Consider the following 25,945-nt stretch of genomic DNA (forward strand, 5'->3'; position numbering starts at 1 on the left):
ATGACAGGAACGGCTCTAAATTGAAAGGGGGAAGATTCAGATTGGACATTAGGAAAAAATTCTTAACTGTGAGGGTGGGGAAGCCCTGGCCCAGGCTTCCCAGAGCAGTGGTGGCTGCCCCATCCCTGGAGGCCAGGCTGGATGGGGCTTGGAGCAACCGGATCCAGTAGGAGCTGTCCCTACCCATGGCAGGGGGTGGCACGGGATGATCTTTGAGGTTCCAGCCCAAACCATTCCATGATTCTTCATTCTGTGATTTTTGAGAAATCCTTAAAGCCTGTCACTCAGGCAGTTTAAAGAAAATGCTGTGTTCTGAAGGAAAACACTGACAGAGGGAAAACTCTTGGTAACACATGTGAGAGGGAGGATGACACAGCACGTGTTACGCAGATGCACAACAACACGAAAAGCAGCATTAGACAACTCCAACATCATGCAAAACATCAGGGAACGCGCAATATTTTTGTCTTTTTAAGAGGGAAGCGATAACATTCAAGTCCTGGCCTGGCAGGCAAAGCAAATACCAACAAGAGCAGGATCAGCCACAGAGTGGGAGCACCCACAGAAGATCCAGACATCAAAACCAGAAAGTACCGTTGTGGATGCAGCTAAGCAAAAGCAATATAAGGAAATATATACAGCTACAAGCCTAGATTATTTCTTTCAGTAATGCATCTGATGGCATTTAAAGGAAAGATACTGGAGAGGTTAATGAAGAAAGAAGGATTACTGAACTGGTAATCACTAAGGAGTTCAAGGTCTTCCAAGGCGTAAATGAAAACACCCTGCAGGGGCCTTGGGGAGCTCCTGCACGCCTCGGGCAGCCTCACACACTGCCAGCGCCAGAAAGCATCGCCCGGCTTGTGGGGCAGGAGGGAAGCACGGTATCAAATAAACGCAGCGGGCAATGAACAGCATCAGCTTACTTACAATTTCTTTACTTTTTCGGTTTGACAAAGCAAGTGTCCCATACAAAAGGGATATGCCCCTTTCCACTGCAACCCGTTCCTCCTGCTGTGGATATTTCCTTATATTCAGCTAAATTTTCACATTACTAACACCCTCTGCATCCCAAACCGTGTCTGCTGGTAACAGTCACACCCTCTAAGTGCATGTACAAAGGTAGGAAGCAGAGCTTTTTAGAAAGCGATCTACAAGCCGCTGAGGATGATAAATTGCAGCAATAAAAGCTTGGCTCTGGCACCAAATTAGATCCTTACTTATACGCCAAATATAGTGCTGGGAGAACATGCCTCAGAACATGGATGGTTTCCCAAAACACTGATGAGTGCTTTTGAAAACCAGTGCTCTAGGAATGACTAAAGCAAATCCAGCCACACAGACTAAGGAATCACAGCAGGGCGGTTCAACAAACAAAACAGCTGAACAGTTTAAGATGCTCTTCAATCCCTTGAAAACACAATAAAAAGAACAATCTGTTATGCATTTAGGAGAAAAGGCAAAGTCTAAAAAGGAGGAACTTAACTCAGTTTTAATGGGGGGAGTCCCCTTGGCCTTTACGGAAGGCTGGTGCTCTCAGCAACCCCCACGCAGAGCCGGCTGGTGGTTCTGAATGTGGCAAACGACAAATACTCAGCAGCTTCCCAACCGAAACCCTCAAGACATACATGTAAAAATCACACTTAACGCTTTGATTTAACGGGCAGAGCAGGCCCTGCCTTCAGGAAGTGACAGAACAATCATTAGAGGCAAGAAATAACGCGGAGAATAACAGGAAGGAATGGACAGGAGGCAGTAATGAATAATCTAGCGGCTTTCCAGAAATACACAGCATTATCTCATCACTAAGTGTTTCTTACACATCCCCCATACTTAATCCAATCTTTATGTGCTGCGGGTAGCTATCATCAGTAGAACTTGCTTGTCTGGCGAAGTATCCTACCAGGAAAAGCCACTGGTCTGAAGCACCTGAGGGGGAACCAGAGCTTCTGCGTACACAGGAGAATGCTCCTTTTGGAATTACTGGCCCGTTGAGTCCACAGACAGTTTAACTGCTCGACGGTGAATTTAGATACACAGATTTCTCCTCTTTTCCACTCACACTGCAGCAAGAAATTTTACAAAGAGCTGTCAGCCACAGAAGTTAATAAAAGGGCATTAGACACACTTGGTTTTTTGTAGAAGTCACACTTCAGCATTAGAAAAAAACAGTATTTTATTGCCCAAAGTATGACAACTAAAGACACAACAATGCCATTTTGATTCCTGGACCTATAATACTCAGCAAGTCCCTAAAACAATCGCTGCATTCAAGGAAAACCAGGACTCTGCTACTGAAATTGTTAAAAATACAATTTTAATACCAGCTACCAAAACAAAATCTGGGTTATTTCAGCCAAACCCACACAATCGTTATCTGGGCTGAAATTACTTCTGTATCAAAAATCAGATGTCTTGTTTTTTATCAAAAGAAAAGGAATTTATGAAAGCTTACTTAAGCTCGTTTATTCTCTTTCTCATAAAAAAAGGAATTAGACTTGTGATAAAGATGACAAATCCAGGCATTACAAGTCCTGATCTGCGGGACGTTCCCCTTGACCGAGGAAGAGATTAAGATTTTGTATGTCAGGAGTGCTCCTGCCTCCAGGACACAAGCAATTAACGCTGGAGGCGAGGCTACAGAATTTAAAGACAAAGTCCAACGACAGACAAACAAAAAAACCCCAAGTACATGGAAAAGAAGCAAGCTTCAACTAAACCCCAGCTGAAATATGGGTAGGATCACAGGAGGTATGGAAGAATAACAAAAGGAGTGGATTCCTGCCAAGGAACAGCTGTGAGCTGGAGGAGGAGAGAGTGAACAAGGCAGAAGTGTCTTCACAAAAAAACAGAAGGAAGGCTGGGATGAGGAGCTGTCTCAGCTGGACTTCAAGATGAATGGGGAAAGACAGAACAAAGGAAGAGGGACCATTTGTATTTGCAAGATTGGAATGACCGAAGCCAGCGTTTGGAAGGACAAGGCCTGCACGTATCAAAAACTGCACCTTATCCTTCTCTTTCTCCTGAAGAAAACCAGAAAAAACAGAAGAGTAAATGAATTTGCTTCCAAGTGCTGCTTGCAAAAGTCCCAAAACATATTTGCAAGGAAAAAAGCTCCTGTTACCTTCCTGAATTCACGGGGGGGGGCTGTCTTTATTAACATAAAATTACCATCTCATAGGTGTGAATTTTCTGTCTGCTGACTCAGGCTCTGTATTCGAGATGGAAAGCTGAGACTGAAATGAAGCAGAGCACATTGGAGACGCACAGCACGCTCGCTACACCACACAAACCCAGCTCCTGGAGGGCAAACACCTACCATGCTAAATGAGGAATGAGAAGTCATTTCAAACTTAGTTGTCCTGCAGAGACTCCAAAAAGGACTTTTCCAGCTTTTCCCGTGTTGACCTTCCCACAGCTCATCGTGGTCCCTCACACCAGTACAAACATGCCCATCCCAGCCTCTCCTCAGTGACATCCACGCAGGAGGCGAGGGGACAGTAGTGACAGCCAACAGTGCGCAGAAGGGCCAGGAAGGGGAACGGGAAGGAAATGCGACAGTTAAAAAGCGACACACGCAGAGGTGACAAAGCAAAAGCACTGGATCCTGGTCAGCCCACCTCATGAAATCTACGGGCTAGAAATCATTTACCGCTTGTGAAAAGCGATGGAGTTGCATTCAGTTATAGCTGAAAATGGAATCGTTGAATATATAACTCACAATGTCCCTCTCTGTGCAAAAAAAAAAGACAAAGACCAAACAGCAAGTTCATTGTAACTCGGTTCAAATGGGAAGTGGCTTAGTTTACAAATGCTAAAAGCATCGCAAAGCATCCCCTGCGGTTTTGGTTGATTTGTGGGTCAAAAGCTTATTGATAGCCCTGGCAGCAGCATCTTCCTTATTGCTTGCAATGGAGGACTTTAAGGGGCGTAATTAAATGCAGCTATTAATGTCTGTAAGAAAACCAAGCAGCTTCATTCTGCCAACCCCGGGCACGAGGATGTGTTACCACTCTGCAGCTCCTCAGCCACCCCTCAGGGGAGGAAGGCTTCCAAGATTTTATCCTCTTTCAAACGACACAAAAAAAGGCTCCGTACCTCTGAGGATACGTACAGCACGGGACAGCACTGAGGTCCCTGGGCTGTCCCTGCCAGGGCTGTCACCATGAGAGCTCCTAACCCCAAGGACTCAACAGGAAATCTGTCCCAAAACATTCCTGCTGGATGCGATCTCTGCCCCCCCAAGTCCTCCCCAGACACAATCCCTGTCTTATATGACTCCTGTCCCACCGCTGCCCTCAGACAAATGTAAACAGTTCACTGCATAGGTTCCCTTCCCTTCCACTGCAAACACAGAGAGAAGGACAAACAAAGGAAAACAACTGTGGCATAAAAGCCAACAATTAGGAAGCTATTAAGAGTGGACATCGCTGAGATGTAGTAAACACAACTTTCACACTGAACAATAGCTTTCTTCTATGTTTTTTTTACCCCAAAGTAATGCTTCTCTACTGAGAAGGATGCAGCTAAGAACATTTAAAAGTGCCCATCGCTCACTTCATCAATTCCACATTCCCCGAAACACAATATTAACGCCGAAAGGTTTTTCTCAAGCACAATTCAAAGCTCAGACGTCTCACAGCCCGAACTGGTTGGCAAATGCAATGGGAAGGACCTGGCTGCTGCCACAGCATTGCCAGCTTGCACAGAAAACAAGCCTCCTCCTTGTCTTTTGCCACGTCCAGACACTCTTGCTGCTTCCATTATTCCAACACCATCCCTCACATCACTACACTATGACACCAAGTAAGTAAATTAGCAAAACCTATCCCCACGAAAAAGGAATTGATAGTTTTCCACTGGTTTACCTTCTCATTAGAAGCACGACAAGTGCCTCCATGAGTTTAATCCTCCTGCACCCCACCAAACTGTCTGGGGTCTTCGGGGGTGATAAATGAGGGTGGAAGCAGCATGGCAAGCATTTTGAAAGGCTTTTTTTTCAAGAGAGCTTGAGAATTGTGCAATGAATTGTATGACAGGGAGCACAAGGGGCACCACAGACACCTCTGTGTGAGTCTCCCATTGCTGTGGTTTCTGGAAACTTTCCGTACCTGGGTGCTCCATTCCTTGAAAGTCAGACCAGCTGCCAGCAAATCTTTGGACAGCAGGCATTTCAAAACAGGAATTAAACGCAGAATGAACACTGCAAGCGAAGTGAAGCGCTTCAACAATGTTGAGCACAAATTTCAGGTAATGCATATGTTTCTGCAGCCAATAGTTTCATGAATCATAAAATCACTAGGGTTGGAAAAGACCCTTAAGATCACCAAGTCCAACCGTTAACCCAACACTGCCAGCGAAAGCTACAGGCAGCTAAAAACAAACACAAAAAGAGAGAAAAAAAACTCATTTTACTTCCTGCTAAGTTCTTGGTCAAAGCTGATTCCATACAAACGCTACCTCTAAGGAATCCTTCTGCCTCCACCCTGGTCTCTGCTCTAGGAACACTGCCTGTACAGCAGCATGACACTCAACAGGCTGAAGCAGAAAAAAAACAGTACACTAAAATACAGGGAGAAACACACCTGAAAGTTTGACAATCATCTATTTCCCTTTTCTAGCAGTTCATAAATGCTTCCACATTGATTTTGAGTGATCAAAATTCCAGTTTAGAAGGGCCTACCAGCCTTCTGTAGGAGCCCTTGATAATGGGGAGATAAACACCGCACCTCCAACTTTCAACTACAGAAGGAGCACTCGGCAGCGCTGGAGTGAGCTGGAAAACACAGCCCACTTGAGAAAGGCCTTTCATTTGGTACTCGGCAGCAGCTCAGCATCTAGGAGAGCTGAGGGAAGGGAAACAAACAGCCATGATGTTCTCCAAGAGCAGGCGCGGTCTGGAAAATCGGGAAGGCCACAACACTTGTCACTATTACTCTGCAAGAGATGTAAGGGGAGAGAGTCACATCCCACTGCACCTTCTGCACAGACACACATAAACCATAACTGTAATTAAACTAACAGAAAGGAATTAACCCAGGTGCACCATCAGCAGAAGCTGCAGCACTCCAGAGAAGGAAAGGAAGGGAAGGAGAGAGACAGAGAAGGGAGAGCACATCTTTCCTCCAGTCTAGTTTACAAGTTAACTTTGCTGAGCTTGATAAACACGTGCGCCCCAAACAACAGCACCCTGACGTGCTGTCTCTACCAGTCCCTCGTCTTCAAAGTCTCATCACCTGTGACCGTTAACATGGATCTTATTTTAAAAGGAACACATGCTGGGAATTCTGAGAGGGATTCACTAATTCATAGATTTTTTTTTTTTAAAAAAAAGAAAAGACAATTTCACAACTTCAATAATGAAACTGAATCTTTTCCTTTTAAACATAAAATGGTTTTCATCCAGCTTCTTTTTTACGTAAGTTTTAGCAGCATAGGATAACACAGGGATCTTACCATATGGCACGCCTACCAGAACTATCTTTAATTTTTTTTCCTTGGAGATGTAAGCTCAAGTACCTGCAACCAGGCTGTAATTTCCTGGGAGAGAGAACTTACCAGGCTGGAGTTTTTTTGTGGAAATGAAGATGTTTTCTAGTCCAATTCCCATTTTTTACTTTTTAAGATTCGGGAAAACCTATTCAACGCTGGAGAGGTTTAGAAAGTATTTTCAGAAAGGAAGAAACAGATCAGAAAAACAGCAGCACTGAAAACAATTGCTGTCAAAACCACGTTGTATTAATTCAGTGCTCGCCTCACAAGACTGTCCTTTTATAAAGTTACCCCTAACGCGAGAAGACAATGCTTTCCCTTGATTCCCCCCATGTAGCTTTCCGTGGCCCTGGCCCTGGCAACGGCAAAGAATGGCGACGGATTTATCAGCGGACACGGGTCCGCGAGGGGGGCCCCAAGCACCCTGCGTTACCCGTGCACAATCACCCCCTTATCTGACATCGAGCACGTCTGCGAGCAGAACGCGGCTTTGGGCACCACAGGAGCGTCCAGCTGACACACTGCAGCCCAGTTACCAGTGATCAACCTGCAGGACAGGCGCAGGGCAGCCCAGAAAGCGCTCATGGCTAAGTGTACACGGAGAATGTTCACCTGCCACAAGTCCAAACCTGTGAGCCAGGTCACACAGACAACTGCAGCACTGACACAGAGCAAACCGCGTGGATGAACAATCAACTCTCGGTGAAAAGGGGGGTGAAAAAGTACAAAACTATGTAAAACATTCTGTGAAAATAGGGGGGAATTTGCAGCTCTAAATACAAGTTTGCACTAGTAAAGCTATCCAGGCCTAACTTGGATATAACTCTACCAAGTTCACATGAAATTCAAGTCTGTCAAAACGTGATAAGTGTCTGGATAATTCTTCCCAAACCATAACTCCTTGCCAGTAACACAGAACACTTCCCTGCTTTCCCTGAGGCCTACCAGGCTTGTTTCAAAATGATTTATTTTCAATCACTTCTAGACTACAGATGAGGAAGTTAGGTGCCATCTACAACACGCTGAGACAGCCTGGCCAACATTCTGGCTTTGCCACGCAAGAACTTCAGTTTCCACATCCATATTTCATCCAGCAGGACCACTACAAACAATGGGGAAAGGCTGGCTTTCCTAGGTTTCCGAAGGGACTGGGAAAAGAAGCCAGCATCTCATTACTGCCTGGGACAGAAAGTGGAGGGTTTCACGCTTTTCCATTACCAGTTTGCCAAATGCCACAGAGAGGGAGGGTCTGCAGTTTGCAAAGGAGCCTCCTGGGACATCACCGCCCGCGCAATCCTGTCCCCCTTCTCCACCACAGCAGCTGAGAATTACAAAGGAGAGGACAGCTGGGCTTCTCGTTAGAATCCCCACGCCTGAATCCATGGATGGTCAGCTGTACCCACCGCCCATTTGCAGCTCCTCCCGCCCCACAGCGGATCGGGGCCATCCGCAATCTCTGCTGACACGAGGCAGCCCGGGCGCAGTGGCTCTGGAACAGCAGAGATAAGAAAGAAACGCAGTGGAGAGATGGAGGAGCAAGCCGGCGTCAGCGTTGTCTCCATGAGAACACAACTCCCCAGCACACTCCTGTTCCCAAGATACAGCATCTCCCCTAAAAGCAGGCCACACACATCTGTAGGTTATCAATATAAACCTTTAACAGCTGCCAGATATTGCGGCAACGGCCCCACGCACCGCTCTCATGGAAGTCTAAATGTGTGAGAGCACTCAGCAAGGCGAAGGCCTCAGTGGGGCTCAGCCTTGCCCAGGCACTTTTTTCAGCTGCATGGATTTCCCTTCTTTCCCTAGAGTGCATCTCCACGTTAATTAATAGGTCACTGAACCGGTTTACGTTAATTGTCAGAAGCACCTCGGCTTTGTTCCCAAGGGGAGGGACCAAAGTTCAAATAAGTTGTTGTCTACGAAGCAAAATTGCAAAATGTAAGGTTTTGTGCGCACCGAGATTGCCGGTAATTCCTACGGGAGCTTTTTTATGCCGCAGTAAACAATTGCCTCTCCTTCGTGAGGCGCACACTGCCAGTGATCCCTCATCGGCTCTGCAGGTACCAGAACATCCTCACTCGTCCCTTGTCAGTTCTGCTGGTACCAGAACACCCTCACTCACCCCTCGTCGGCTCTGCTGGTGCCAGAACACCCTCACTCACCCCTTGTCGGCTCTGCTGGTGCCAGAACACCCTCACTCACCCCTTGTCGGCTCTGCTCGTACCAGGACACCCTCACTCACCCCTCGTCGGCTCTGCTCGTACCAGTACACCCTCAGTCATTGCTCTGCTGGTACCACAACACCCTCACTCACTCATGACTCGCTCTGTGGGTACCACATCACCCCACCTCACCTCTAGTCACCCCTGGCTGGCTCTGGCCGTACCAGATCACCCTCACGCACTGGCACAGCCCTTCCCCAAACCTGGAATTAACTTGCAGACACGGCTGCTCCCCAAACCTGCCTCAAAGCCACCCAGTTTTAACTTCTCCTCTGCGGACAACGCTCCGGGCAGCAACTTCTGCCTGTGCCATCCTTGCTACAAGCCAAAAACACACCGTGAAAAGGGAGACGGCAGCAGAGGGGCGTTTTTCTCCCCAAAACGCCTTTTTCTTGGGGTTCGCACCTCCCAGAGCCATTCAGGACCCCCATAATGGAGCTGCCCCCCCCAAGCCATTAGGGACCCAATTAAGAGAGCTGCCCCCCGCCCCCAGCCATTTGGAAGGGCAGAAACAGAGCTGCCCCCCCCCCCGGCTCCCCGCCGGGACCCCGTTATCCGCGCTGCCCCCGCGGCCGGCGCACAAAGGGCTCCGAGGGGCGGAGGAGGAGCTCACTCACAACAAGAAGCTCATGGCGGCGACGGCGGCGGCGGCGCTGGAGCGGGACCGGCTGCCTGGGCGCGGCGAGGCTCCCAGCGGCCGCGGGGCGGGGACACGGGGGCAGCCGGCCCGCCGCCCGCCCCGCCGGGGCCCTGCGCACCCGGGACGGCCCCGGGGCCCGGCACGCCTCCTGTGGGCCCTCCAGGGCCCCCCGATCCCCTGCGGCACCCCCTGTGCCCCCGTCAGCGCCTCCTGTGCCCCCTTCAGACTCCCCTCTGTCCCCTTCACACACCCCTGTGCCCCCTTCAGACCCCCCCCTCTGTCCCCGTCAGACCCACCTGGGTCCCCTTCACGCCCCCCAGCTCCCGTTCAGCACCCCCTGTGCCCCCTTCAGACTCCCCTCTGTCCCCTTCACACCCCCCTGTGCCCCCATCAGACCCCCCTCTGTCCCCTTCACACCTCCCTGTGCCCCCATCAGACCCCCCTCTGTCCCCTTCACACCCCCCTGTGCCCCCATCAGACTCCCCTGTCCCCTTCACACCCCCCGTGCCCCCATCAGACTCCCCTCTGTCCCCTTCAAACCCCCATGTGCCCCCATCAGACCCCCCTCTGTCCCCTTCAAACCCCGCTGTGCCCCCATCAGGTGCCCCTGTGTCCCCTCCAGACCCTTCTGGCTCCCCTTCATACCCCCCTGTGCCCCCATCAGGTGCCCCTGGGTCTCCTTCAGACCCCCCAAATCCATAAGAAACGGCACCCGCTTTTCCAGACGCCTCTGGGTCCCCCTCCAGAACCCCCTGTGTCCCTTTAAGTACCCCGATCCATCAGAAACATCAACCCCGCATCCAGCACACCCCTGTGCCCCCTTCAGACCCTCATGTGTCCCCTTCAGCACCCCCATATCCATCAGAAAGAGGCACCCCTCCCTCCCTCCAGATCCCTCCAGTGTGTCCTCTTCAGTACCCCTGATCCCTCAGAAACATCACCCCCTCTTCCAGCTCCCCTTCTGCTCCCTTTAGTATCTCTGATCCATCAGAAACGGGCACCCTCTCCTCCAGACCCCCCTGTGCCACCTTCAGTACCCCCTGATTCACCATATCTCTCTTTCCAGAGCTCTCCCTGCAGAATCAGGCACCCCCTGTCCCTCTGGATCCCCCAGACCTCAGCCTGGGGACCGCGCAGGAACAATCCTCTGAATCTCGGGGGGGTCTCTCAGTCTGTTTATGTTTTCCAGGGAAACTAATACAGCCAGCAACACCCAGAATGCTTCAAAGTCAAACACGGTACTCCTGTCTAGCAAGGATCCCGGTGGATTTAGCCAAGTGCCATCTCTTTATGGCAGAATTATGATCCCAGGGTGTAATTTAATGTGAAAATCTTCCCCATCTCGGTCAGTAAGGAGGCAGCTGGATTTTGGAGAGGGGACAGGACAGACAGCATGACCTACAGGGACCCATTCCCTCCTGCCCAAGGGGATCTGGGGAGCCCTGGCCACCCCACAAAGCCCATGCTGCTGCAGATAGGCCAGAGGAAAAAAAAAAACTATGACTTTCAGATTTGTTATTGGGCAAACTCAGCACATCAAACCGTGCTACCATCCCACACAGCAGCGAGTTCCTGTGTGACACAAGGGGTTTGGGCCATGACACCTTACAAAGAATCATAGAATAACCAGGTTGGAAGAGACCCACCGGATCATCGAGTCCAAGCATTTACGTGACAACATCAACAGCCTCCAGCTTCTCCTGTGCTTTTAAAAGCTGAAACTGCAATTTCTGCACCCTTCAGAGCAAGTCAGAGTGCCAGGTCAGTACATTTAGAATCATAGAATAGTTTGGGTTGGCAGGGACCACAGAGCCCATCCAGTTCCAACCCCCTGCGATAGGCAGGGACACCTCCCACTGGCTCAGGGGCTCCAAGCCCCATCCAGCCTGGCCTTGGACACCTCCAGGGATGGGGCAGTCAAAACTTCCCTGGACAACCTGGGCCAGGGCCTCCCCACCCTCATGGTGAAGAAATTCCTCTTCATTTTGGAGTAAATTAAAATTACGCAGCTGTTTTTAGGACACTTCTAAAGTCAGTGTTTTACTGGGCAGCGGAGGCGTAATTAAAAAGCACTTAACGATGCTCGCATTTTTCCTTTTGGCTGTATTAGTAAAAGCAGGCATGAAATGAGTCTCGGGGCATTTTATAGCAGACGCTGTCAAGCTGAGTTGGCCGCATTAATCAAACTCAAAATATTGCTGATCTTTCTGGCACATTCATGTTGGGACGCGAATAACCTCCACTCTCTGTTCCCACCCATACGCTTCCTCCTACCCACTAGTGTTTTATTTTAGTGGCAAGTTAAAATTATGTGTCTTGTTCCTACAGTAGGAAATGCTCGTCTGGGGCAGCCAATGAGGAGCAGTGCTTATGTAACGTGTGCATTTGATGTCTCACATTAATACCGGTCTCTTTGGGATGGCTGAGGGTGACACGGAGGTCTTGCTTCAAAGGCTGCCGATTTAAGGGATTGGCAGCACGCCGCAGTCTTACGTAAGAACCGAACCGCTCCGTTGCTCCAGGAAAGGCACAGAGAATGCAGCCGTGGCCTCACGTCTGTCATTTCGATTTATCCATTATGCCGTGGAGCTTAACGAATTACTCTGAAAGGGCCCTCCAGCTGAGAAAGTGCTTCGGTCCTGAGCCGAACTTTCCAGCTTTTTTAGCGCAGAACATTCCTGCTAATAAAAAAAGGCCCAAAAATTAAGATCACAAAACTTAATGCTATTGGAAAGAGAAGAAAAAGGAAACAAGATTTTGCTTTGCAATGTAAATAAGACAGTATATAAGTATTGAGCTCTGTAAACAGTCTTCCTGCATTCCAGATTAAACCGATAGCATCCATCAGTTTTTTAACTGGATACTTGCTTGTGCATTAAGGGATTTCATTTGTAAACAAGCAATACCTGAGTGACTAATGATGTGAATGTACTGAAGCATTTAAGCATAAATATCAGATTGACCCTCTGGTATGTACTGGTAATCATGCTCTACAAAAAATGCAATATATGATGAAATCACAGGAACGCTGAGATTATTATCCAGCAGTCCCGAGAGTCACTGTAACTCTGGAACAGGGATAGGACAACTCAGCAGCCTTGTTACTGCTGGACTGTAGAGAGAATAATACATTTGGCAGTTGCCTGCAGGTCTGTTATGATATTCAGATACCTGACATTCCTGCTAGAACGACATAGAATCATGGAATCAGAATAGTTTGGGTTGGAAGGGACCTTAAAGATCATCCAGTTCCAAGCCCCGTTCTGATTATAGATACAGAGGCTCTGATCCCTCACCTTTGCTAAGGAATCTCCGAAACACCTGGAAAACTTCAGTGCCACGATGCCCTAGAAGATGGTGCCCCTTAAAAGTAATTCCTACACACCAACAAGCTACCAGGTAAAAGGCAATAAGATTTTTTTTACTGTACAAGCATATAAAAGGAAAAATGGGTGGAAGATGTGCATCTCTTAAAATGACTCTTCCCTGCACTTTCCTTGGTTCACAAGAGTGGAATGCATATAACATTCCCTTGGTCCATAAGATTCAGGGATCTGCTTGTGCAATTAAACCATGAAAGCCAATCTCGATAAAGATAAGGGTTCAAGAGGAATTCCTGTAGTTATCTTAATTCTTTGCTTCTATGAAACCTGCTTGCTTATTTAAAGAACGGTTTGAAGAGAAACCCGACATGTAAAGTATGAACACCTGGAATGTGAATCACTTGAGTGCTGAGGTCAACATTCCTTTTGAGATGTGTGGAATATGGGATTTCAAACGCCTTGAAAATTCAAAAGAGAGTGAGAGTGCTGCGTCAAGGTAATCATCGGTTATAGGAAAGCTTGATTCTCTGCTTTGTTGGAGACACAAGAAGTGGTTACTAGTACGAAAAGTGGAATATTTTTTATTTAAACTAAAGTTTTCACCCAAAATCCAGTGTCTTTTTGAGATTTTAGACAGAACGCCCCACTGATAGCATTGAGAGCATGGTTGTCTGCTTTTCTTGTGATATGAGAAGTGGTTACTAGTACAAAAGCCTTGGTTTAAATAAAAAATACTCCACTATTTGTAATAGCAACCACTTCTTCAATGAGAAAAAATGTAGAAAAGCATGTCATTAATGCTATCAGGGAACATTCTTTCTGAAATCTGGAAAATACAGTGGATTTGGGATGAAAACTTTATTGTGGTAAGTGGAACGTTTTAAATTTAAACTAGTAACCACTTCTTGAACCAAAAAAGAAGTGGAGAAGTGTGTTGTTAATGGTATCAGAGGGACATTCTGTCTGAAATCTCAAAAATGCACTGGATTTTGGATGAAAAGCGGAATACTTTTTATTTAAGCAAAAGTTTTCATCCAAAATCGAGTATATTTTTGAGATTGTAAACACAATGTCCCACTGATAGCATTGATTACATGGTTTCCCACCTTTTATTTTTTGATACAAGAAGTGGTTACTGTTACTAAAAGTGGATTTTTTTTTATTTAAACTAAATCTTTTGTACTAGTAACCATTTCCTGTGTCACAAAAAAGTTGAAGTGTGTTTATTCTCCGCTTTTTTAATGATACAAAAAGTGGTTACTAGTACAAAAGCCTTAGTTTAAATAAACATTCCACTTTTAGCACCAGTAACCACTTCTTGCATCATAAAAAATGTAGAAAAGCATGTTATTAATGCTATCAGAGGGACATTCTGTCTAAAATCTCAGAAATGCAGTGAATTTTGGATGAAAACTTTTGCTTAAATAAAAAATATTTCACTTTTTGTAATGAAAACCACTTCTTGTATCACAAAATTTGGATAAGTGCGTTATTAATGTTATGGGAGGGACATTCTGTCTAAATATCTCAAAAATACTGTAGGTTTAGGATGAAAACTTTTGCTTAAAAAAAAAAAATACTGGTCTTTGTACTAGTAACCATTTCTTGTACCACAAAATGGTTGAAAAGTGTGTTATCAATGCTATCGGTGGGACACTATGTCTAAAATGTTAAGACTACAATGGAATTTGGATGGAAACTTTAGTTTTAAAAAAGAAACTTTCCACTTTTTGCACAAGTAACCATTTATTGAACTATCAAAAAAGTGGAGGAGCATGTTGTTATCACAGACATTGTGATAAAATCTCAAAAAAGCAGTGGATTTTGAGTGAAAATTTTATTTAAATAAAAAGTATTCCACTTTTTGTAATAAAAACCACTTCTTGTATGAAAAAAAAAGCAGAAAATCATGTTATTAACGCCATGAGATGGATATTGTGATAAAAGCCTCAAAAATATCATAGAATAGAATCATAGAAGAGAATCATAGAAGAGAATCATAGAATAACCAGGTTGGAAGAGACCCACTGGATCATCGAGTCCAACACACAGTTGATTTTGGATAAAAACTTTTGTTTTAAATAAAAAAAAATCCATTTCTTGTAATAAAATCCACTTCTGGTATCACAAAAAAGTGGATAATCACGTTATTAACTCTATGAGGGGGATATTGTGAGAAAAACCTCAAAAATGTAGTTGATTTTGGATAAAAACTTCTGTTTTAAGTAAAAAATATCCCACTTTTGTAGTACAACCCACTTCTGGCACCACAAAAAAAGCAGAGAATCATGTTATTAACGCCATGAGAAGGATATTATGATAAACCCCTCAAAAATATAGTTGATTTTGGATAAAAGCTTCCATTTTAAATAAAAAATATTCCACTTTTGTAGTAAAACCCACGTCTGGCATCACAAAAAAAGCGGAGAATCGTGTTATTAACGCCATGAGAAGGATATTGTGATAAAAGCCTCAAAAATATAGTTGATTTTGGATAAAAACTTTCATTTTAAATAAAAAATATTCCACTTTTGTAGTAAAACCCACTTCTGGCATCACAAAAAAAGCGGAAAATCGTGTTATTAATGCTGTGAGAAGGATATTGTGATAAAAGCCTCCAAAATATAGTTGATTTTGGATAAAAGCTTTCATTTTAAGTAAAGAATATTCCACTTTTGTAGTAAAACCCACTTCTGGCATCACAAAAAAGTGGATAATCATGTTATTAATGCTATGAGGGGAATATTATGATAAAACCCTCAAAAATATAGTTTATTTTGGATAAAAACTTTCATTTTAAGTAAAGAGTATTCCACTTTTGTAGTAAAACCCACTTCTGGCATCACAAAAAAAGCGGAGAATGGTGTTATTAATGCTGTGAGAAGGATATTGTGATAAAAGCCTCAAAAATAAAGTTGATTTTGGATTAAAAGTTCTGTTTTAAGTATAAAATATTCCACTTTTGTAGTAAAACCCACTTCTGGTATCACAAAAAAAAAGTGGATAATCATGTTATTAACGCTATGAGGGGGATATTGCGAGAAAAACCTCAAAAATATAGTTGATTTTAGATAAAAACTTCTGTTTTAAGTAAAAAATATTCCATTTTTGTAGTAAACCCCACTTCTGACATCACAAAAAAAGCAGAGAATCATGTTATTAACGCCATGAGAAGGATATTATGATAAAACCCTCAAAAATATAGTTGATTTTGGATAAAAACTTTCATTTTAAGTAAAGAATATTCCACTTTTGTAGTAAAACCCACTTCTGGCACCACAAAAAAAGCGGAGAATTGTGTTATTAATGCTGTGAGAAGGATATTGTGATAAAAGCCTCAAAAATATAGTCGATTTTGGATAAAAGCTTTCATTTTAAATAAATATTTTTTAAATTAAAAAAAAAAAGAGGTGGATGAGAAGCCCCGCCCCCCAGGAGGCCTCGCGTTCCCGTCATGCCCCGCGCGCCGCCCCTCGCGCCGCCTCCCCCGCCCCCCCCGCCGCGGCCATGGCCGCCGCCGCCGTTGCCGCCGTCGCCGCGCGCCGCGCGCTGCAGCTGCTGCGGTGCCGCCACGCGCTGCCCCTGGCGCCTCGCGCCGCCTGCCCCCCCCACCCCGCCCCGCGCCTCGCGCCGCCGCCGCGCGCCTACAGCCGGGTAGGGCCCGACATGGCGGAGGGGGGCGCAGGGCGAGGGGAGGGGAGGGGGGGCGCGCCGAAATGGGGGTTTTGAGTCGCAACGTGAGGGAAAGTGGCCTTAATTTAGAAGGGGGAAAGGCTCTAGGTGGGAAATGGGGAGGGTTGAGGCAGGTAGCTAAAGGTTTAGGACGGGTACCGGGAAGAAATCCTTCACCCTCGTGGTGGGGAGGGCCTGCCCCGTCCCTGGAGGGGTTCAAGGCCAGGCGGGGTGGGGCTGGGAGACCCTGATCAATGGAGGTGTCCCTGCCCGTGGGACGGGGTGGAATGAGATGATCTCTAAGGTGCCTTCCCACTCAAACCATTCCACGATTCTATAAATTGTAAGGGTGAAGAGCTTTAAATTGGGAGGCGGGAGGTTTAGTGTCTTAGAATCATAGAATGCTTTAGATTGCACATTGCAAAGAAATGGCCTCAAGCTCTGCCAGGGGAGGTTTAGTCTGGACATTAGGAAAAAATTCTTCACAGAAAGGGTGATTGAGCACTGGAACAGGCTGCCCAGGGAGGGGGTTGAGTCACCTTCCCTGGAGGGGTTTAAGGCACGGGTGGACGAGGTGCTGAGGGGCATGGGTTAGTGTTTGATAGGAATGGTTGGACTCGATGATCCGGTGGGTCTCTTCCAACCTGGTGATTCTATGATTCTATGAAATTCTTCACTAGGACCGTGGGGAGGCACTGGGACAGGTTGACCTTGCAGCAGCTCCCAGTAGTGAAGGGGCTGCAGGAAAGCTGGGGAGGGTTTTTTTCTGAGGGCATGGAATGATAAGATGAAGGGGAATGGCCTTAAATTGGAAGGGGGGAAATGTAGAATCATAGAATGGTTTGGGTTGGAAGGGAACCCAAAGCCCACCCAGTCCCACCCCTGCCATAGGCAGGGACACCTCCCACTGGATCAGGGGCTCCAAGCCCCATCCAGCCTGGCCTTGAACACCTCCAGGGATGGGGCAGCCACGGCTTCTCTGGGCGACCTGGGCCAGGGCCTCCCCAGCCTCATAATGAAGAAATTCCTCATTATGTCTAGTCTAATCCAAATATTATGTGATTCTACAATTCTCACCGTTTCTGTTCCCTGGCAGGTGACAGATGTGCCATCCCAGGAAGGTCACCTCTCCGAGCAGGAGCCCGAGGCCACCAAGGCAGAGAACGACAATGTCTTCCTCATCAGAGCACAGGGATTCCCCTTCTCCTGCACTGAGGAGGATGTGCTCACCTTCTTCGATAGTATGCAATTCAACTTTTCATAGATGCCGTACTCGGGACATGGTCTAGTGGTGGACTTAGCAGGGCTGGATCGATGGCTGGACTCAATGATCTTAAAGGTCTTTTTCCAACCAAAACCATTCTGTGATCCTGTGAGAAGAGAAGGCTCCAGGGAGACCGTAGAGCAGCTTCCAGTAGTGAAAGGGGCTCCAGGAAAGCTGGGGAGGGGCTCTAGATCAGGGAGTGCAGGGAGAGGACGACAGAGAATGGTCTTAAGCTGAAAGAGGGGAGAATTGGATTAGATATTAGGAAGAATTTTTTACTGTGAGGCCCCGGCCCAGGTTGCCCAGAGCAGCTGTGGCTGCCCCATCCCTGGAGGGGTTCAGGGCCAGGCTGGATGGGGCTTGGAGCCCCTGATCCAGTGGGAGGTGTCCCTGCTCATGGCAGGGGGTGGGAACTGGAAGGGCTTACGAGGTTCCTTCCAACCCAAACCATTCCACAAACCTACATTTGAACCCTGTAGTTGATGACTGGTTAACAGAAAGGGAATTTAAAGATTGTTAGCCAGAGAAAAATGAGTTTTTAATATTGCTGCAAAATTATTTGTGATTTACACATCTAAAGCAAATAATCAACGTTGAAATTGCTGGACAATTAGCAGAAATTCTTTCTTATGGCATTTTCTATTTAATCGAGCAAGTCTTTCCCTCCTTAGTTTGGGCAAGGAGGTCAACAGCATCCTGGTTTGGATCAGCCATGGTGTGGCCAGCAGGAGTGGGGAAGGGATCATCACCCTGGGCTCAACACTGGTGAAGCTGGACCTCAAATCCTGGGCTCAGTCTTGGCCTCCTCACTACAAGAAAAACATTGAGAGGCTGGAATGTGTCCAGGGAGGGGAACGGAACCGAGAATGGAGCTGGAGAACAGGGGTTATGAGATTGGCTGAATTACTCAGAGCTGTTTAGTCTGGACAGTAGGAGGGTGAGGGGAGAGCTCATCGCTTCCTGAATCTCTTGGATAGGAGATTGTAGGATGGTGGGTGCTGGGATCTTCTCCCAAGTAAGAAGTGATAGGACAAGAGGAAATGGCCTCCAGTTTTGCCAGGGCAGGGTTAGATAGGATATTAGGGAAAATTTATTTACTGAAGGAGTGGAGAAGCCCTGGCAGAAGCTGCCCGGGACAGTGGTGGAGTCCCCACCCCTGGAGGGGTTCAGAAATCACGTAGCTGTGGCACTTTGGGGAATGGTTTAGCAGACACGGTGGGGCTGGGCTGACAGTTGGACTGGGTGAGCTGGGAGGGCTTTGCCAGCCTTAATGATTCTGCGATTCTATAAGTATTCGTCTCCATGGTAAAGGCAATCCCATTAAAAGTGGTTCTTTTAAAGACTGTTAGGATTTTTCCCCAGCTCCCCTCTTCTAAAGGGGATGGAGTGATTTTCACTTAACTGGTTCTAACTTCAGCGTTGCTTTCTGATGCCGCTTCACAGGCTCGTGCGTTCCTCTGCAGGGCTGACCCTCCATGCTGTAATCTTACAGTGCCTCCTTCCCAAGTATGCTACACTATCAAATCCCAGTTTTTAAATACGGTTTAATAACCTGCCAGACTAAATTAGGCCAGTTTGAAGTCCTAGGGGAAAGGAACGTAGAGCATTCAGAGTACACCCATAGACACTCAAAGTCTATAGCATTTGTTCTTGACTTCCAGTAACTCAGGAACAAGTAAGTTTACCTATGATACAAAAATATTTATTACTCTATATCACCCAGTTACACAGCTGTGGAAGCTATTGGATACCAAATCAGTTTCTGACCTGATAAGCGTTTTGTTAAAGAGCTAAGTTTAGAAATAAGAGTTCTCCCCCCTTTATTTCAAGCCAGTGTTTTGCACTGCTGAGAAGAGTAACTTCATGCAGGACATTCAGTTTTCATCCGCAATCAAAAGGCCTCCCGTTTTGATGCAGTTGTGTATGTTCCTGTATTGTGTGTTCCTTGATTTCTAGGCTGTAGAATTCGAAACGGTGAGAACGGCATACACTTCCTCTTAAACAGGGATGGGAGACGCAGGGGGGATGCCTTGATCGAGCTGGAGTCGAAAGAGGACGTCCAGAGAGCCTTGGAGAAGAACCTGCGGTACATGGGCGCACGCTACGTGAAAGGTGGGTTTGGGATGACAGAAGGTGGGATCAAGGGAACGACAGCTGTTTGGGTAATGAAGTGGGCTGGTGTAGAGAGGTGTGGGATGAGGAACAGGGCAGCGGATGAGCCAGCACTGTTGAGCCCAGGGTTCCTAGGCCGGACAGGAAAAGCAAAGTGGGTCGCATAGCAAGGGGCACCATCATGGGACTGTGGAATATGGGGTAGGGGGAAAAAACTGCTGCTTGCTGCTTTCAATGCCTGCAGAGTGACACCTTCCGAGTACCGCAAGGGAAAACCTGTTATGTGCCTGTGTTCCTTGCAGTTTTTGAAGTACACGATAATGATGTAGAGGGCTTACTACAAAACCTGCGGGATGAGTCGCGTGCCATAAACGATGGAGTCGTACTGCTCCGGGGCCTTCCATTCAGCTCCACCAAGGAGGATATTGCAGACTTCTTCGCAGGTAACTCAGCCTGGTCTGGGCTCTTTGGTTACACAATGTTTACTTCTCCGAGATGATGCTTAGCTAGGCTGGTGTTCCTCTGTGTGAAAAAAGCAAACACACTTGCAGCCTTGAACACCTTAATCAGTACAAGGAGCTGCTGTTCCTCTGCAGCTAAACATACTCCAAGATTTCTGAAGGAGGTTCTCATGGCAAGGCCTTGCTGCACCTTTGGCTTTCTGCAAGCCTAACCTAGGGTCAGTACAGTGGGTGGAGGAAGGAAAGAGAGGAGGAATCTAGCTACTGTTACGTACAACTGGAGCACTGCCAGCACATGATTTGGTGAGGTTAAGAGAGGGAGAAATGCCTGTGTGATATTTCAGGTACAGGTGAATGCAGCATGGGAGTTCACAGATCTATACTCATGACAGGTGGATCACGTACGTACTGTTAAGATCATTAACAGTTTGTCATTACTGGCTAGTTACTGGTTATGGAAGTAAACTCCTCCAGTTCTCAGCTGGGAAGGTATTGCACAGTGAGCGTGTGCACTCTCATGTCCCCCCACTTGTTGGTAGAGCAATCCAGGCAGCTGCAAATCCTGTGCCCATCAGCAAAGAAGCCTTTCTAGGTTTTGCAAACTAAATCGACGTGTCTTTACGTAAGGATTAAGTTGAATAAGCCAGAACCAGTTCTCCCCCACAACTTATTCCCCTTCAGGTAGGCATGCACAGTCCTGTAGCACTAAGACTCCTAACAACCACCCCCATGCAAGAAGCTACTGATAGTAAAGTCTGCAGCTGATAAATAGTTACATATGCTTGAAGGTGTCCAGCAGTGGGATGAGTAGGGCAGCATTTGGGAGCTTGGGAGACCCCTTGAGAAAGGATAGTGGCACGGAGAGGTGCGCAAGAAGGCATTCCTGAAAAATCAGTCTAGGAGCTCAGTCTGGTGTGCACTCACTATCGTGTCGGATACCACTATTCACTGGATTACACCCTCCACGAGGTGATATTAAGTAGTACAAGAAATCAAGTTCAGTGAATTTAAAAAGATAGGAAAAAATTACCCTACATAATAAGAAAAGAAAATGTCAAGAGCGTTTGTGCTCCTGAACTCCTTGTTATCTAGGACTTGGTCTCATTTGTTTTTGTAGTTAGTTGAAGCATCAAGTCAATTCATTATTGGCAGCCTAGCCTTCCGTAAAAACTAACTTAAGCAAAGCAAATAAATTGCAGTTAAAAACTGCTTAAAGAAGATACATAGGCCAGCACAAGCAGCTGTTTCACAGCTACTTAACTGCCTCATCAGCTTGTCATAACGCAGGAGAGTAAGGAACAAGGCATCTCTGAGCTATGGCACAAGCTCCTCGCAATGTAAACGCCTTTTTCTCCCCACTTTCCTATAGGTTTGAAAATAACCAACATAGTTTTTGTTTACCGGGGAGAAAGAAGAACAGGAGAGGCTTTCGTGCAGTTTGCAGCTCCTGAAATGGCAGCAAAAGCTCTGTCACGGCACAAGGAATACATAGGCAGTAGGTAGGTACTTCACTGGGTCTCATCAGGCCAGAAGGCTTGTGTGACTTGCTGCTTGCTTCTCACCAGGTGAAACAGCTCATCTCAGGCTACCCTCTACTCACATTGTTATTAAGGAAGCTTCTGCCTTTATTACATTTAAAACCTAGAACTCAGACTTTTTGTTCAAATTTCAGTGGAAACCATAGCTGAATCTTTCTTGTAGTGCTGTCAGGCTTTTACTTTTTGGCTCAAAGCATTTGTTTTTCAGTAATGCCCTTTGAAATACTCCATATAACTCAAGTGTTAACCCTCCAGTGAGATTTTCTTCAGTTGCATTGAAGTTCTCAAGGTGAATCCCTTTGCAGAGGCCCCCCCAGCACTCATAGCTAGGGGGAATTTGGGGCCTCTCAGAGAAAAGCTCAGTTCTGTTTACGTGTTCCAGAGGGCAGGCTCATCCCCACAGGCAAGGAGCAACAGCGTTCTGAGTGAGGAATATTAGATAGTCGTTATCTTTTTCTTTGTCAGGGAGCTGATCTGACTCCCCAGCCCCAGTTCATACATCTCTGTTTTGGAGTGGTAGCCAGGAGATGCAGCGGTGTCCGAACCTGCTGTCAGTTTGCTCTGGGCTGCCAGTTTTATCCAGGAATGGCCTTCACCTGTGCCTAATCCTAAGCCCAGGCTCACCAGGGCTGAGCTGTAACCTCTGCTTCTCTTACTCGGGCTGCTCCCTTCTGGAAGCCTCCTCACTTGGATGTCCGTGTTCTCCACGACATTATTCCTTCCTAGGTTGTGGAAATGGCCTGGTAGCTAAACCTGTGTGATGCCCGGCTGGTACTGCTGCCAGCTGCCTGAAAGATGAGCACAGGCAGCACTGAGTGAAGGGGCTCCAGGGTGAGGAACTGGAAACATCAGGCAGAATCATTTTATACTTAGGCTAAACTGGCTAATAAGGGTTGGTTTGTTTTCCTTTCTGCAGTGCAGGTGGGATCTCCTCTATTCCCTTAAGTTTGCATTCCGTATTGGTGAGTTACACCCACCACTTTCACACCCACTCCCCCGTTAGGTTTTATCCCATCGATTTCCTAGCCAAAAGTGAAACTTAGGGCCCCGCTGCGGTAAAAGAGCCCTGGCCATCCGCCGTGTCTGCCTGTGTCAGTAACGTGCTCTGAGGTTGGGTGGTTCTTTATTTTAATTTAGGGTCTGTAGAAATGGGAAAGTGCCGCTTTCAGGGGTGCAGCCTCACGTACAAGGTGCTCAAAAAGAAACAGAGAACGCACTTGCTTAAGAGAAGTAAACCTTTATTTCTGTCACGGAACAGGATTTTAGCTTGTAAGTGACTGGTGTTGCTGTGGCAGGGCCTGTGTAGGAGGCTGTAAACTGAACGCTCTGTCCAGAGCAGCCTGGGAACTGTCTCACTGCGTGTGGGTTTACACACTATGTGGCTGTCACTGCTTTCATAACTATAACTGTGCATTTTAGATGAATTAATCCTTCAGCACCATCACTTACCACGCTGTGGCTCTCACACCCAGCACGTGAAGGGGCTTCCTCAAAACCTCGAGTTCTCTGCGGAGGTGCGAGCTGTGCCATGGGATCTTTGCCTTTGAATTCCAGGTACATCGAGGTGTACGTAAGTAGGAAGCGACACATGGAAAGGCACATGCCTTACGACAGGCCGATGGTGCCCTACCCCAGAGTGAGACAAGAAGAGGAAGCCCTTTCTGAAGGCTGGAGTTCGAGCAGCACAGAAGACTCCGACACTGAAAGAGAGAGCAGTGAGTCCCTGCCTATGGCGTGTGTTCCTTGAGACCCCTTCTTTTTCACCTGCTTGTGAGCCTGACCCTGCATGCCTACAGCTTTCACATGAGGGAGGTGATAAATGAAAGCACTGATGATGTTTTTGTCCTCTGTTGCTTAGAATTGTGCAGGGAAGGAACGGAAAGCTCTGAGCACAGTTCAGAATCTGGGAACATCCCATCACCGCTGCACTTCGTCCATGTGAGAGGTTTTCCTACCCAAGCAAGCGCCCAAGACATCATAGACGTGAGTAAGAGGAAAATTGGGACTGAAATGCAGTGGTCGTTCCCAGCACAAACCCCTGATTAATTATTACAGCCAAAATTACTTCATGTTTTTAGTTTGTGTCCATGTTAACGCTCGCTGCTGCGTGGCTGCAGGCTGGATGTGTTTGGAAGCGTGAGCTCCCTGAGGGTTCCAGGCTCCCTGCAGCAGCTGTAGCCTCATGGGCACAACAGGGACGTGCTCGCCCCCACAAAGGCTTGCTGGCCTGGCGAAGACCATCACTTTGACTTGAGGAGCTGTTGAGAATCGTAGCTACATTCCAGAGTAGCTGATGGATTGTATAGAAATGAGTCTCAGAGCCTTTGTAATATGAATTTCACTTTATTTTAATCTCATGCAGTGCCACAGAGCTGTGCCTGCGCTTAATGGTGTTGGTGTGCACGGAACGGGTGTGTTCCTGCCAGGAGCTGAGAGGGTGGGAGCCTGTGCTCTGTGGGCCAGGCGGCTCCATCTCTCTCGGCTTCAGCCATGTGGAGAGGGGGACCCTGTTGCTACCCAGGAGCTCCAGCTTCCCCAGCACCAGACAGGCTGTACGAGTAAAACCGTGAAGTTTCTTGGTAGCAGCCTGCGTCCTTCTGCTGTTTCTTCCTCATCAGACTCTTTTGTTTCCCTTCTTTTCAGTTCTTTGCTCCGCTGAAGCCCACGAGGCTCATGGTGGAATACAACTCCCATGGAGACGCCACAGGAGCAGCAGACGTGCATTTTGCGAGCCGTGAGGACGCGGTGGCTGCCATGGCCAAGGAGGGGGCACAGCTGGGTAAGTTCAGAGGGGTCTTTTACAGCCCTGGACTCGGCTCCTCGGGAGGTTGGGCGCAGCTGGACACGTGACTGGTAGCGCCTTGTGCGAAAGGGTCAGCCTAAATGTTCCTTTCCTAATCACCCCGTAACGAGCTGCGGGCCTTGCACAAAAAGGGGAAAAAGGCAGCGTGACACAGGTCCCAGCCCCCCTCTCCCGTGTTGTCCCCAGAGCGCAGTCCCATTGAGCTCTTCCTGAATGAGCATCCAAAGGTGAAAGATGACTGCTAGGGACAGGGACACAGCCCTGGATTTGGTAAGTGTGTCCTCTACTGATGCTGTTCTATGTTTAGCAATGTGTGTCTTCCCCTTTGCTGAGCCTTCGGGTTTCGGCTTAAAGGCTCAAATCCAGCGTGGCGGGGAGCGGGGCTGAGGTCCACAGGCCCCGTGGGGAAGGGGCAGCGGCCGCTCCCCGCGGCTCCAGCCCGGCTGGGGCTGGGCCTTCCGGGTTCCGCCTCTCTCTGGGCCAGGGACCCAGTAACGGTGCGGGAGGGGCCACGGGCCCTGGGGGGAGGAGAGGTGGCTGCTTGTCAGTTCTTCTGTCTGTCCGTCTGTCCATCCCTGTGTGTGTATGTCTGTGTGTCTCTGTCTGCCCGTGTCCGTGTGTCCATCTGTGTGTCTGTCCGTCCATGGGTCTGTCTGTGGGTCTGTCTGTCTGGGAAACCTCAGGTGGTCTGGGGAGTCAGAGCGTGTGAACTTAAACGTTGGCCTTGAATAGATGCCCGTGTCTCCTTGGAGCAGCTGGACGGCGCCAGGAAGAGCCGAGTAAACAAGCTGAGGCGGCTGCCGGCCCCAGGTGGAATCACCCGGGGATGAAGTTACCGCGGAGAAGGAGTCGTCCAGTTATGAACTGTGGGTGTCGAGCTAAAGCCGTGGTGCCCGGCCGCGCAGCTGCCGGAGGGGAGCGGAGACTCGTGTCAAATCAATAAAGACGGTTCTTTAGCCCCCAGCGTGTACGAGTCGTGGGTTGCCCCGACCGCCAGCGTCCGTCTGCGTCCGTGCTTCTGTCTGAGTGTCTGTCTGTAAGTCCATGTCCCTCTATCCATGTGTCTGTGCACCCGTGTGTGTGTCTGTGTCTCCCTCTGTCTGTCCGTCAATGTTTCTGTGTCCGTCCGTCTGTCCATGGCCATCCATCCATGTGTCCGTCTGTCCGTCCCCGTGTCCGTCTGTCCCTGTGTCCGTCTGTGCATCCCTGTGTCCCTCTGTCTGTCCATATGTCCGTCCGTCCCCGTGTCCGTCTGTCCGTCCCCGTGTCCGTCTGTCCGTCCCCGTCTCCGTCTGTCCGTCCCCGTCTCCGTCTGTCCGTCCATGTGTCCGTCTGTCCGTCCATATATCTGTCTGTCCGTCCCCATGTCCGTCTGTCCCCGTGTCCGTCTGTCCCCGTGTCCGTCTGTCCCCGTG

General features: G+C 47.8%; 2 protein-coding genes across 3 annotated transcripts in view; one reads left to right on the forward strand and one right to left on the reverse strand.

Annotated features, from left to right (window-relative positions):
- MOB1B (MOB kinase activator 1B) overlaps nucleotides 1–9,418 on the reverse strand; it is a 33,772-nt gene extending 24,354 nt beyond the window's left edge. The window contains exon 1 of one of the 2 annotated variants that reach the window (XM_069855062.1): nucleotides 9,335–9,418. In XM_069855062.1, the coding sequence (XP_069711163.1) occupies nucleotides 9,335–9,348 (14 nt within the window). In that variant the 5' untranslated portion in view covers nucleotides 9,349–9,418. Of the gene's footprint in view, nucleotides 1–9,330 lie in introns of both variants that reach the window. The other variant, XM_069855063.1, reaches the window with a different exon arrangement.
- GRSF1 (G-rich RNA sequence binding factor 1) lies at nucleotides 9,347–25,488 on the forward strand. The gene is made up of 12 exons (XM_069854959.1): nucleotides 9,347–9,393; nucleotides 9,440–9,459; nucleotides 16,315–16,334; nucleotides 17,449–17,593; nucleotides 19,573–19,728; nucleotides 20,031–20,171; nucleotides 21,559–21,688; nucleotides 23,282–23,442; nucleotides 23,586–23,710; nucleotides 24,371–24,506; nucleotides 24,717–24,800; nucleotides 25,263–25,488. The coding sequence occupies exons 1-11, from the start codon at nucleotides 9,347–9,349 to the stop codon at nucleotides 24,773–24,775; spliced, it is 1,140 nt and encodes a 379-aa protein (XP_069711060.1). The 3' UTR covers nucleotides 24,776–24,800; nucleotides 25,263–25,488.
- The last annotated feature ends 457 nt before the right edge of the window (nucleotides 25,489–25,945 follow it).

The sequence above is a fragment of the Phaenicophaeus curvirostris genome, chromosome 4 (assembly GCF_032191515.1).
Source record: "Phaenicophaeus curvirostris isolate KB17595 chromosome 4, BPBGC_Pcur_1.0, whole genome shotgun sequence".
NCBI classification, from domain to species: Eukaryota; Metazoa; Chordata; class Aves; order Cuculiformes; family Cuculidae; genus Phaenicophaeus; species Phaenicophaeus curvirostris.